This window comes from Cherax quadricarinatus, chromosome 27 (genome assembly GCF_038502225.1).
Source record: "Cherax quadricarinatus isolate ZL_2023a chromosome 27, ASM3850222v1, whole genome shotgun sequence".
Classification (NCBI taxonomy): domain Eukaryota; kingdom Metazoa; phylum Arthropoda; class Malacostraca; order Decapoda; family Parastacidae; genus Cherax; species Cherax quadricarinatus.
In genome coordinates this window covers 907,500-921,626 of record NC_091318.1, presented here as the reverse complement: position 1 = coordinate 921,626, position 14,127 = coordinate 907,500, and the positions used below count along the sequence as shown (strand labels likewise).

The following is a 14,127-nucleotide window of genomic DNA, read 5'->3' as shown; positions in this document are numbered from 1 at the left end:
TAAGCCACCTTACTACTCCCTCCTTAGGGTTCTGAATTAAGCCATTTGTTACCATACATCGCCTTTTAATTTTTAAGCTCCGAAATCTCTGCTGGATATTCACACCACACATTGCTCTGAAGCATGACATTTCCACTGCTTCCTCCTCGCTGCACCATTCAAAACCCATGTCTCACACCCACTTAAAAGCGCTGTTACTGCTATTACCTGGTACATTTCCTTATTTGCCTCAATAGATAAACTATTCTTACTCCACCACCCACCTCTTGTCTCCTAATCTATTCTCTAGTTCAACACTTCTTTCATAGACCCACCTGCTGACATGTTCTCTCCCACTTATATTTGTACATCCACTTCCTCTTTATCTCCCTCCCTCCAGTCTGATATTTAGTGTATTATTGCTAATATTTTTACACCGTTACTGCGGGCCTCGCTTATCTATTACCTATGGGTTCGCAGACCTACATCCCCAAACCTGAGTTTTACACTCTGAATAACAAAATACTTAACTGCTTTTACTAACCTACTTCCTATTCCATGCATTTGGAACACCTGCCTCGTGGCTCGGAGAGACACCACGAGGTGACGAGATGGAGAGACACCACGAGGTGACGAGATGGAGAGACACCACGAGGTGACGAGACGGAGAGACACCACGAGGTGACGAGACGGAGAGACACCACGAGGTGACGAGATGGAGAGACACCACGAGGTGACGAGATTGAGAGACACCACGAGGTAACGAGACTGAGAGACACCACGAGGTGACGAGATGGAGAGACACCACGAGGTGACGAGATGGAGAGACACCACGAGGTGACGAGATGGAGAGACACCACGAGGTGACGAGACGGAGAGACACCACGAGGTGACGAGACGGAGAGACACCACGAGGTGACGAGACGGAGAGACACCACGAGGTGACGAGATGGAGAGACACCACGAGGTGACGAGATTGAGAGACACCACGAGGTGACGAGATTGAGAGACACCACGAGGTGACGAGATTGAGAGACACCACGAGGTGACGAGATTGAGAGACACCACGAGGTGACGAGACGGAGAGACACCACGAGGTGACGAGACGGAGAGACACCACGAGGTGACGAGACGGAGAGACACCACGAGGTGACGAGACGGAGAGACACCACGAGGTTGTCCTGACAAAGCATCCTTCAGGGGAACGCGACCTGCCAGAAGCTAACCGTGTTACAGTAATTGGAAGAAAAGTTTTTATGGGTCCATTTAAGCAGAGAGTGCGGATGAAAATTCTCAGTCGTGCTACTCAAATTAGCCGAGTGGGTGTCAGACTCTGGGTACACACGTAATATGTTACTCAAACGTTAAACGAAGAAAAGACTTCCACGAAAACTGCAGGAATAATCCACCGTAAAAGAAATCTCAGCAAATATACATTGCCCTTTGTAGAAAGTCTTAGATTTCTTGAAGGAAAAACATAGACATTTTCGTTCATAAGTGAGTGAAGTTCCCAAAAATCTCCAGAATGTGAATGGAACAATCCGGATTATTTAGGACCTAAGAAAAAAAATAATTCATACACCATCTAGATAGGTATCGCCATACTTCATATAAAGTAGAAAGTTTTCCTGCATGTGAATATAATTCCGCTAGTATGGTCAACTATAGAGATAAAAAATGTAAGCAGTTATAATCAGTGTATGGATGGCAATTTTAAGATTAATGTAAGTTGGGAGAACTATTATGATTCACTTGTTATTAGTAAACTAATATATATATATATATATATATATATATATATATATATATATATATATATATATATATATATATATATATATATAGCATAGAATCCAGTCAAATATATATATCAGATGTTTATAGAGTTCAGGTTATCAGTGGAACATCACTTTAATTCGGACATAACATTCAACGAAATTCTGAGATTCATAAGCTGCAACTGATCTTGTGTGAGAATTATTACACTCTGCTCCTCCATGACAGCCACAAAACATAAAAGTTTTATGATCATACTCAGAGTCTGCATAATGTTGTATCCATTATATTTTACATCCTGAATTAATATGATCACTTTCCGAAATGAACAGACCAACTTTGTAGACCGAAGCTTTCCGAATTTTAAGAGGGAAGAGGAGCTTTTCTTGAAATATCAGCAGTAATTCGTGGTTTTTGTGTTCCCTGATTATGTTGAATTTAAAAAGCTATTTCATCTTTCAGCTCTTTTTATCATGAGACACCTAATAGTTTCATCTTCGTCTCAACTTGCTATATGGCTAATGCATGCATAGGCTGGAGACTATTCTGGGAAAACATATTTGCATCACATTTGACTGCCACGTCTTGTGCTAGTTCTTCTCCATTTGGAATGATGTTTATGTCACAGTTGCTTTGAATCTCAGAATTTCATCTGATCATGAATCATCTCCAAATCTGTAAGATTTCTCACTAGGAAGTCTTGGTCAAAGTGTTCTGGTAATTTTATCATTAAAAATACTTTCTCCCCCATAGAGCTGTTCCACTTTGCTGTTGATATACCTTACGAAGCTTTTAATTAAAGAGATACAGAGACGATACATATTTTTGTCATATTCAGTGTTCAAGCTCTTTCCAGTATCTTATCTATTGGTTTGTCAACTTTCATTCTTCTTGACTGGATATTTCTCTTTCGACTGAAGGCCGACTTGCAATCTTTGTAGCACATTTCATCATCTGCATGATGACCGTCGATAGTTCCATTCACTCGCAACCGTATGAACTCGACCGATTCATCATTACTTATTTTGAGAGTATTGAGAATTTCTTCCTTAATGTTTCTTAATGTAGCCCGCTGTCAGAAGTTCAGCACCGAACAACACGTTTTTCCACATTGGATGCTGTGAATCATCAGTTGTCAGTGAGCATTTTTTCTTACAGATAGAACAATCTTTGAAACTGAACTGGGATTATGACCACCTACTTAGATGCTTGACTTCACATTCTTCAGGGATTTCCTTTCGGTGTACCAAGTGACATTCGATATGAAATTTAAATGTGTACGTTGAGGCACAGTTCTTGTGTCTTCTGTAAAGTCAGCTTACAAGGTTTAGTTGATCTCTTTTCTCTAAGATAACCTCCCCGATTGCTTTCTGCCAGTTTGGGTTCAAGTAGTCTACGTTTGTTTGTTACTCTGACAGTTATTAAAGTTCTGAAGATTTCTTGTCTTTGGTGGAGATTCTGATTTCATCTTCTATTTCTGCTAATATATAGAATTATACTATGTATACAACGCCTCCACCATAATGTGGAATGTTTCTTGCATTCACTAAGTATGATACTGAATATTTAATATAAAATAGGTTATTTCCAATACCAGAATACTGAAAATACATTTAGGTTCAAAAATAATTTGTGTAAAAAAAATCAAATAAAAAATTAACAATAAGAAAATGTTAATTGGGTGGGTAAGAATGTAGCTCATAAAGTCATTGGGTCTTCTTCTTCGTCTTGATTCGCCGGTACTCTCCCGGCCCGGGCCTTTTCCAAGTGGTGGCCCGGCCTTGGCTCCCTTTCTCGGGAGTATCTCAGACTAATGTCTGCCATGGGAGGAGGAACAAGTACCTCCTCATCGTTGGGACCAACTGTCCCCAGGCCTAGCCACATTCCCCGTCCTCACGGGGCTCGTAACGAGAAGCTAGGCCTCTCTGGTCTGCCATCTTTTCCGCCCCAGGGGGGCTAATGGGAATGGCAGTCTTGTGAGCTGGAGGTGGTAGCAGGCTCGGGATCAGGCACCTACCCTGCCCTAGAAGGGCTGGGCATGGTGTCGATTCCCCTTCGGCTCTTGCTAGAGTTAATTAAAATAAATTGTAAATAACAGTTAAATATAAAATTATCATAAATTTCTCCATATCATGTGCTGGAAAATTTAACGAGAGGTTCCAATATTTTATTTTCATATTAATCTTAGTTTGTTGAAAATGTGTATCATTTAATTTTTTTATTCTTTTAAAAATGAGCGTATCCCCAGAAAATTTTATTTTTTTAGGAGAAATTCAGTATCTACTACAACATTTAGTTTTTATAAAGAAACATCACTTTTGACTAATGATATCTTTTGAAAAAAATTGGTTTTATTGGAAACCACTCTGAATTTCGATTAAAAAAATCCCGACAATGACATGGTGTCATAAGTTAATTTTGTGATCTGGAGAGTCTTATCTACCAGAAACCATAAAAGCCCAGTTTAATTGCCAGACTAATGATGAATAAGTTCACTGTATTTTATAGACATTGATACCTTCTTGAAGCTAGCAGCGGTACCTCCTTCATCATTGTTATAATGTAGATAGGTATCGGCTAGTGTGAATGTGCATGTAAAGTTCAACACCACCTGCATTTTAGATATGAAGACCTTTCCTTACTATCAATTTTCAGAATTACATAAGGCCGGTTTGTCTACCGTGGGGACAGGAGACCTCTACTAACATAACGGGAAACAAGTTACAACTGACTGGATGGGGCGACACCTTATTTGGTCAGTCCATATGTTGATTTTAGAACAATTTCACTTACCTAATTTTAGTTGGGTAAACACATCATAGAGACTCTTGGGAAGAGGAGGTAATTAGTTTCCTAAAGGAAGAATAGGTTAGCTAGATTCCCTGACTATCCTAAAACTTTGTTTCCAATAATTTAATTCAGTATAAATATATAAACAGAAATTTCTCCTCACGTACAATTTCACACTGTAAATTAATAGATTAAGCATGAATTAATTCACAGATAAAAAAAAACTCTTTCGAAATAGCAGTCGAGTTTGTACATTCCATCTCTTGATTTATATAAGGCATTCCTATGAAATTTAATGAGCCAGGATTCAAATATCTTCATTTTCTTAATGGAACTATTGTCTACCATGACATGAGCTGCTGTCTGTCTTGGCACATAATTGCAAGTACTAATATGATTAAAGATTGCAATGGATTCCTGAGATGTCCTAACTTTAAACTGGTATTGGACCAGTCTAACTTCAAGTGGTTTACTTGTCTGCCGATGTACGAAAGATAGCATAGTGTGCATGGGACCTTGTAAACACTACCAACTATGTTGATTGGTGTATTATTAATCAAGGTCTGCTTCACTGCCTCAGTGTTCTTGAAGTCAATGTTTATACTGAAGCTTTTTAATGCATCATGCAGGCTGGCCAGACTCTCACTGTAAGGCAAAAATCAGAATATTTTTTTCCTGGAAGGTTCCTAGGCTCAGTTCAATAGAAAGTCATCTTGGCTGCCAGTAATACCTTCAAACAAAATCTATCGGATATCTCAGGCTAGTGGCTATGTTGAATGTCTTATTAATTTCATTATCCAAATATTTCAGGAAAGAAATACGTAAAGTTCTCAAAAACATCATTAGGAAAATACTCAGTTTAACCCTAACCTTCACACTGTAAATTTAAATTTCTTGTCAGATCGATAGCCTAGAACATCTATGAAAGGCACGTGGTTATCTACTTTGTGCTGTGTTTTGAACATAATTGAGGACACTAAATTCTAGTCATTGAATAAACAAACTCAACTGCTATTTAGAGTAGTCAACTGTGCATGAACTTAAGCAATGGATGTTATATAAAATCCCCAAATTGATAATTATGTAACGGGTCCTTGTGAGGATTTCATGAAGATAGACCAGTGTTGTCCACTGTCCAGCAAAATTCGCCAATCGGATATCCCATACCTCTGTGCTGCAGTACATAAGAAATACCGAGTGATTTAATATCAATTTAGATAAGCACATGTAAGAGTATGCCCTTGTTAGCTCTCAGTTTCCCTGTTCCACACGTTTCGCCCTTCGGAGATAGCATTCCACCTGCATCGCCGCATATGTGGAGTTCTATAGTAGTAGTAGTAAGTCTGCTTAGGCCCTGCGTACTATTCGGCACGACATATATGTCAATTACCAAGAACTCATTTAAAATTAAATCCTTTCTAAAATTTTCTTTTATACCTTTAAAGATATATATTTTTTTATTTATGTTTATATAAAAATTATTTTGTACGAAAAGAACCTTAGAAAACTTACCTAACCTTATTATAACAAGGTAAATATGTCTTAGATAAGTACAATAATTTAATAATAACCAAATACAATAAAATATATTTTCTCGTTAGGTTCAGAATGAATTTCCGAAATTAATGCATACACAAATTTTCGTTTGCCTTATTTAGCTTGAAGAGCGTTGCTATTTAAGCCAAAATTGTAAGTTGTTATATGTCCCTAAAAATGAATCTTCTTCATTCTTTGTGCTGTTAATGATGAACACTGTGAAAGATTTCATTAGAATATCAGTACATGATAAACACTTGTGACGGAAAACCACTAGCATCAACTACATCCTCAAATTTGAGAATGACACCTCAAAATTGATCCTTCCCACAGAGAATGCAGTCCTTAACCAGAACCTCAACATTGATCCTACCCACAGAGTATTCAGTCCATAACCAGAACCTCAAGATTGATCCTACCCACAGAGTATACAGTCGGTAACCACTACCTCAACATTGATCCTACCCACAGAGTATACAGTCCGTATCCAGGACCTCAAGATTGATCCTACCAACAGAGAATATTGTCCGCAACCAGGACCTCAAGATTGATCCTGCCCACAGAGTATACAGTCCGTAACCAGGACCTCAAGACTGATCCTACCAACAGAGAATACAGTCCGTAACCAGGGCCTCAAGACTGATCCTATCTACAGAGAATAGAGTCCGTAACCAGGACCTCAAGATTGATCCTACCAACAGAGAATACAGTCCGTAACCAGGACCTCAAGATTCACCCTGCCCACAGAGAATACAGTCAGTAACCAGGACCTCAAGATTGATCCTACCAACAAAGAATACAGTCCGTAACCAGGACCTCAAGATTGATCCTACCCATAGAGAATACGGCCCGTAACCAGGAAGATGAAAAGAGACGTCATCATAAACAGCTCTTAGATATTTCAAACGAGCTACGCTTAAAAAAAAAAGACAAACATTTTGAAGGTGTAACGTATCCTTGCAAAAGGCTGCGACATAGTACACACAAGACAAACCGAGAGACTCATAGTAAAGAACTCAAGTATCGCTGCTGTATTAGTGAAGATAATAACATTTGTGAAGTGCATGGAAACACTGCTTACATTTTCTAAACTGACAGCGGCTGAACTCAGCATTACTGAAGGAAACCCGCACCACCAATTATAGGTACAAACACTTCCTCAGACCAGACTAGGATTGTAATTTCGTAGACTATGGGATACCCAGGTACCGCTTAATGTTTATTGTACTTGATCACTGATATCACAGTATGAGGACGTATGATTCATGCTAAATCAACAGTACTCTCTTCGCATTGAAGCTTCTCCCGACTAAGGACTATGTCAATTTCCTCAACCTAAAATTAAGATGTGATACGATTCCGCTGATTCAGTATAAGCGTCAGATTCAAGTTTCCTGATAAGAATTTCACAGCAAAAAGTTTTTAATTAGCTACGTCTTAATACAGGTAATGACATAAATCAGGTCATGCCAAAAGAGTTGACAAGCCGCAACAATCTCTTTAGTAGATTTTGACACGTGATCGTGCCTATCAGCAGTGTGGAAAAAAACTGGGCCACTGATGCTGAGATTTCTCATTCCTGACTGATTTCATGAATGAACAAAATAATCTGTCTTGAGTGCATAATATTCTTTTTTATCTTAACCCATAAAAGAGTTTTCTTATGTCATCCAGAATTATGTGAAATGCTTCTCCAGTCTCAGTATCCAGCTGTAGCGGATGTGCTTTTTCGTGGAGGCTTTCACCTGTCCCACACCAAAAGCATCCATAATCAGCACGAGTTTAAATGTGTGTTTAATCAGAAGCACCACAACAGGAATCACAGTATCTTCTGATACTATACGAATATATTTCTCCTATCTAATATTAAAACTGTTACTTAAATGGGAAAGATGCTTGCCACAATAATAAAAAAATATGAATTACCTTTTATGAAAATTAACAATAGGATCTTGTTCAAAACTCTAAAATGAAAATCACAATGAAATACCATATCATTGTCTACATAACCAGAGAAACCAGAAACTTTGCTACCAGATCCAAATAGCTACAAAACACATAAATTTATAAATATAATATATCAGGTAATGAGGCTCAGCTGCTAAGTATGTATATGGAACGTATTAAGAAACTGGTACCTAGTAGGTGCTATTATTATAATCAAGGGGGAGCTCTAAACCCGTAGGATTATGCAGCGCCTGTCGCGGGGGGGGGATGTGGAAGGTATTCAGGAGCACAGATCCAATTCCCAAGATCAAGAGTCCCACACCAACATCAAGGAATCTTCCTTGAGGGTACCTAGTAGGTGTTGATGCTTCAGATGGCAACAGTGTCTGCTGAATGCTATGGGCTATAAAGAACAAATTTTCCCTATTTTTTAATCATTATATTTTAATGAATAACAGTTACAGGTATGAAAATGGTTTCCTTGTTTTAAAAAGTGAATATATATGACTAAAAAAATACAGATTTCTTATTGATCAATGATTTACAATGTAACATTGATCTCTTAGTATTCCTATGTAATATCATTCTTATTCATTTTCCTGTATTAATTTATAACTATGAATTATTCAGTCTTCCTTCACGCCAGTGAATTTTGTATTTATTCATTTATAACAGCCTACAGGAATATATAATTAGCATAAGTAATTATATTTTAGAAAGAACTATCTTAACCCTATTTCAGTAGTAGCTATTTTGATAATTACATCATTGTTATTCAGCTAGGGAAAATTTTAAAGAGGATTTTTCCTTAATTCACATTCTTGTTTATATTATATTAGCTAATTTTTTTTTCCATTCCAAACAATTCTCTCCTGGTTTCATATTTTAAATGAAATATGTTTTACCAGGAGACATTCTTTAATATGCAAGCATAAACGTTCCATCAAGACGGCGTTTTTTTTCCAGCCATCACTTGCAAGGTACAGCTGTTCCTCTTAACACCGTACATAAGTAACTAGTCGATAATCCTTACTGTATCAATATTGTCTATATTCGAAGTGGATTATCCTATCTAATATATCCAACTTATGAATATCAAATAATTTCAAGTAAGTCAATAGAATTATCTCTACATCTTTTATTAAAAGATTATCGGGAATATAATATTGAACTGAAATGAGAGACTGTATAACCAAATAACTGAAAAATATTCATTATCAAAATGGAAATCATTATTGAAACAAAGTTCACTTTTTTTCATTTCTACAAAGAGTATGTGATAATCCTTTGTTTTAATTGGCATACATTTATCTCTGCCTTATTAATAACACAATAATATCCCATCATATCGTTTTCTGAAACTTCTACAAGATTTAACTGTACTAATACAAGTTTGTGTGTTTCCAGGTGGTTCACCGAGCTCAGTTCTGCAAGAAGTAAATATAACTATATTTCCATCTTCAAAATGCGTTAAGAGTTATTCCAAGCTACAGGAATACTCAACCACTTGGCCTGAGGGTATAAATGAAGAAACAATCTGTGCTGGAGACCCGGAAGGTGGAAGAGATGCTTGTCAGGTAACACATCGTCAAGTAAAACAACATTTACACACACACACACACACACACACACACACACACACACACACACACACACACACACACACACGATTATTATTATTAACAATTATTAGTATTATTATTAACGATTATTAACAACAACCAGCACGGATTCATGGAAGGCAAATCCTGTGTCACAAACCTTCTGGAGTTTTATGACAAGGCAACAGAAGCAAGAAACGAGAGAGAGGGATGGGTTGATTGCATTTTCCTGGACTGCAGGAAGGCCTTCGACACAGTTCCTCACAGGAGATTAGTGCAGAAGCTGGAGGAACAGGCACGTATAACAGGAAGGGCACTGCAATGGATCAGAGAATACCTGACAGGGAGGCAAGAACATGGTCATGGTCAAGGTATCACAGTGGGCTCCTGTGACAAGCGGGGTACCACAGGAGTCAGTCATAGGATCAATGCTATTTTTGATATATGTGAATAACATGGTGGAAGGGATACACTCTGAAGTGTCCCTGTTCGCAGATGATATGAAGCTAATGAGAAGAATTAAATCGGATGAGGATCAGGCAGGACTACAAAGAGACCTAGATAGGCTGGACACGTGGTCCAGCAACTGGCTTCTCGATTTCAACCCTGCAAAATGCAAAGTCATGAAGACTGGGGAAGGGCAAAGAAGACTGCAGACAAATTATAGATTACCTGGTGGACAAAGGTGGACAAAGGATGTAAACCTCATTCAAGGAGAAAGATCTTGGGTTGACCATAACACCAAGCACGTCTCCCGAGGCACACATCAACCAGATAACGGCTGCAGCATATGGGCGCCTGGCAAACCTGAGAATAGCGTTCCGATACCTTAGTAAGGAATCGTTCAAGACACTGTACACTGTACACACGCCCATACTGGAGTATGCAGCACAAATTTGGAACCCACGCCTGGTCAAGCACGTCAAGAAATTAGAGAAAGTGCAAAGGTTTGCAACAAAGCTAGTTTCGGAGCTCAGGCTGGAATACTGCTGTACATTAACATCTCCATTCAAAACAGGTGAAATCGCAGATCTAGAGAGTGTACAGAGATCCTTTACTGCACGTATAAGTTCTGTCAAGCACCTTAACTACTGGGAACGCTTGGAAGCACTTGACTTGCACTCGTTGGAATGGTGGAGGGAGAGATATATCATAATCTACACTTGGAAAATCCTGGAAGGAATGGTCCCAAATCTGCACACAGAAATCACTCCCTACGAAAGTAAAAGACTGGGCAGGCGATGCAAAATGCCCTCAATAAAAAGTAGGGGCGCCATTGGTACACTTAGGGAAAACACCATAAGTGTCCGGGGCCCAAGACTGTTCAACAGCCTCCCATCAAGCATTGGGGGAATTGCCAATAAACCCCTGACTGCCTTCAAGAGAGAGCTGGACAGATACCTAAAGTCAGTGCCGGATCAGCCGGTCTGTGGCTCGTACGTTGGACTGCGTGCGGCCAGCAGTAACAGCCTAGTTGATCAGGCCCTGATCCATCGGGAGGCCTGGTCATGGACCGGGCCGCGGGGGCGTTGATCCTGCAAAACAATGAAATCAAAGAAACACGTTTATTAGGAAAACAAGGTAGTAGACACAGTATTATGATCAGACTTTATTCATATGATAAAAGACAGGACCTAATTAAATCAACAATTACAATGAAAAATGGAGTGTACATCAACGAGTGTCTAACAAGAAAACGTCAAAACCTTCTGGTCAGGTTGAGAAAACTTAAACAGGAAAACAAAATACATCAGTGTTTCACTTGAGATGGGAAAATAGTAGTTAGGAAAACATCAACAGGACAACAATACACCATCTCAAACGAACATATTTCTCTACCTTCCTTAGAAAAGCTGACATTTCTGTAACATTAGATAAGTGTCCTTAACACATATATACGTGTGGTGCATAAAGTGTACCTTACTATTATATTATTGTGATTTTTTTACCAGCTAATACCAGCTACCTCAAATACTTTTTACTTCTTTTTAATTGCTATTAATTGCTCAAATTTTGTGTTGCAAGTCAAATCTTACTCCTAAATTAATGTCACTCATGGTTGTTACCTGTCCATTTAATTTAGTTTACCACTACTTATTTTAGTTCCATTTATATTGTTTGGTGCAATTAGTGTATATTCCAATTACTTTATTGTGCAACTCCCAGAACTATCATTTACTAGCTAGTACCAACTACCACATATTTTTTTTTACTTTTTATAGTGCTATTAATTGCTCAAACTTATTACATATTACAAGTCATATTGCTCTCCTAAATCAATATTATATCATAGTGACTATCTGTCCATTTAACTTTGTTTACCATTACTTAGTTTAGTCCCTTGTATATTTTCTCCTTTATTTTAGTTTTAAATAACTACCTTAGTTCATATATTCACAATTGTTAAAATAATCAAGGTGCTATTTTCAGGTGCTAAAGTGTAATACATTCATTATTTTAATATCATATTCCCTAGCTCCCTTATTTTATTACCACTTTATTTGTTCACCACTACTTATTTAAGTCCCTTTCATACTGTCTCCTTTATTTTAGCTTTAAAGAACTACCTTAGTTCATATATTTACATTTGTTAAAATAATTCAGGTGCTATTTTTTAGCTTTAGAATATTTACTTTGTCTTATACTTAAGTCTAATTATAGATCCACTATAAATCTTATGATTACAAGCATTGATCCTGATACCAACCTCTTATTGAATGACTTAAATGAATCAAACAGTAACTGTAATTACTACACCGCAGAACAAAGGCACTTCTCAGAGCCAACAACAACATAACTGTCTTTAACTACAATGTCAGATCTTCAAGCAAACATTACGATGACCTAACAACATTTCTAAATTCCCTGCATGCCAGTGTGTCCACCATTACTCTCACTGAAACCTGGCTAAAGCCTGATACTACAGATGTCTTTGCCATTCCTGGTCACACAGCCATACACAACTGTAGGCCAGATCAACAAGGGGGTGGCACAGCCATATACTACTCAGACCAACTAGAATGTATCATTAATACTTGCACAAGGGATGAACATGGGGAATATATAATAGCTAAATTCAAATACCTACAAAAACCTCTCAGAGTGATAAACATCTACAGAGTACCACAGTCAAACATTAGCCGTTTTAGTGAAAATCTAGCAAGTATGATAACTGATGCACACATGAATAAATATCACTTACTACTCTCAAGTGACTTCAGTATAAATCTCCTGCAAGACCAGGACCCACACGTTGCTGAATTCACAAACACTATGAGTAATTGCTTGTTGCTACCAACATTAACAAAACTTACAAGAATTACAGAGACTAATGTTTCCCTATTAGACCACATCTGGACCAACACCATATCACCTTTAAAATCAGGCATAATCAAAGATAATACCACAGACCACTACCCTACCTTTCTCATAACCAGTCTAGGTAAATTACCCCAAGACACTACTAAAGTAACCTTCAGACTTCATAATGAGGCAGCCATTAATAACTTCACAACAGCAATAACAAACATCGACTGGCTAACTGAGCATGAAATCTATACAGATACTGATGAATGTATTAATAATTTTCTAAAAAAGACCCAATACCTCTATAACAAGCACTGCCCTAAAATAACAAACTGATCACGGCTAAGAGACTGAACAGTCCCTGGCTAACACCCAGCATCCTCAAATCCATAAATATAAAGCACCTATATGAAAAACAGTACAGAATGGGTCACATAACCAGAGACCAAACAAAACGTTACTCATCAATCCTAACCAGCCTGATAAGAAAGGCAAAAAAAATTGTATTATGAGAACAGATTATCCAACTTAAAATGTGATATAAAAAAAGACCTGGAAAACCCTATCTGAAATTCTAGGAACAAAAAAGATATCAGGAAACAGAGCAATCAAACTAACAAAACCAGATGAACCCCAACTCTCACCAACCGAAACAGCAAACAGACTCAATGTTTTCTTCTCCACCATAGGAAAAAACCTTGCCGATAAAATCCCAAGCTCAAATACCCCACCCAATGACTACCTCACTGGCAACTACCCGAACACACTGTTCCTAGCTTCGACTAACCCAACAGAAGTCTCCATTATTATCAACACACTAAAAAACAAGACAGGAGATTTAAATACCTTACCACCCTTTATATACAAAAAAAGCTTTGCAAGTGCTGTCACCAATTATTGCAACGCTCTTTAACAAATCCATCAAATCCTCTACCTTCCCCACAGTTCTCAAAATAACGAGATTCACCCCGATACATAAAGGAGGAGATCAGACTTGAATAATTAATTCATAAGCGAATCTATTCCTACCTCATCTCCCACAACATACTCAACCCCTGTCTGCTTGGGTTCAGGCCTAATAAAAACACGAATGATGCTATTGTACACATGCTAGAACTAATATACACTGCACTCGAGAAAAAAGAAGTCCCACTGGGGATCTTCATTGATTTACGTAAAGCTTTTGATACAG

At 37.9% G+C, this 14,127-nt stretch overlaps 1 protein-coding gene across 1 annotated transcript in view; it reads left to right on the top strand.

The window, feature by feature from the left end:
* Window positions 1-14,127, top strand: part of LOC128691084 (venom protease-like) — an 88,618-nt gene that overhangs the window by 61,941 nt on the left and 12,550 nt on the right. The window contains exons 7-8 of the mRNA XM_053779878.2: window positions 4,411-4,510; window positions 9,436-9,605. Of these exons, the coding sequence (XP_053635853.2) occupies window positions 4,411-4,510; window positions 9,436-9,605 (270 nt within the window). The remainder of the gene's footprint in view (window positions 1-4,410; window positions 4,511-9,435; window positions 9,606-14,127) is intronic.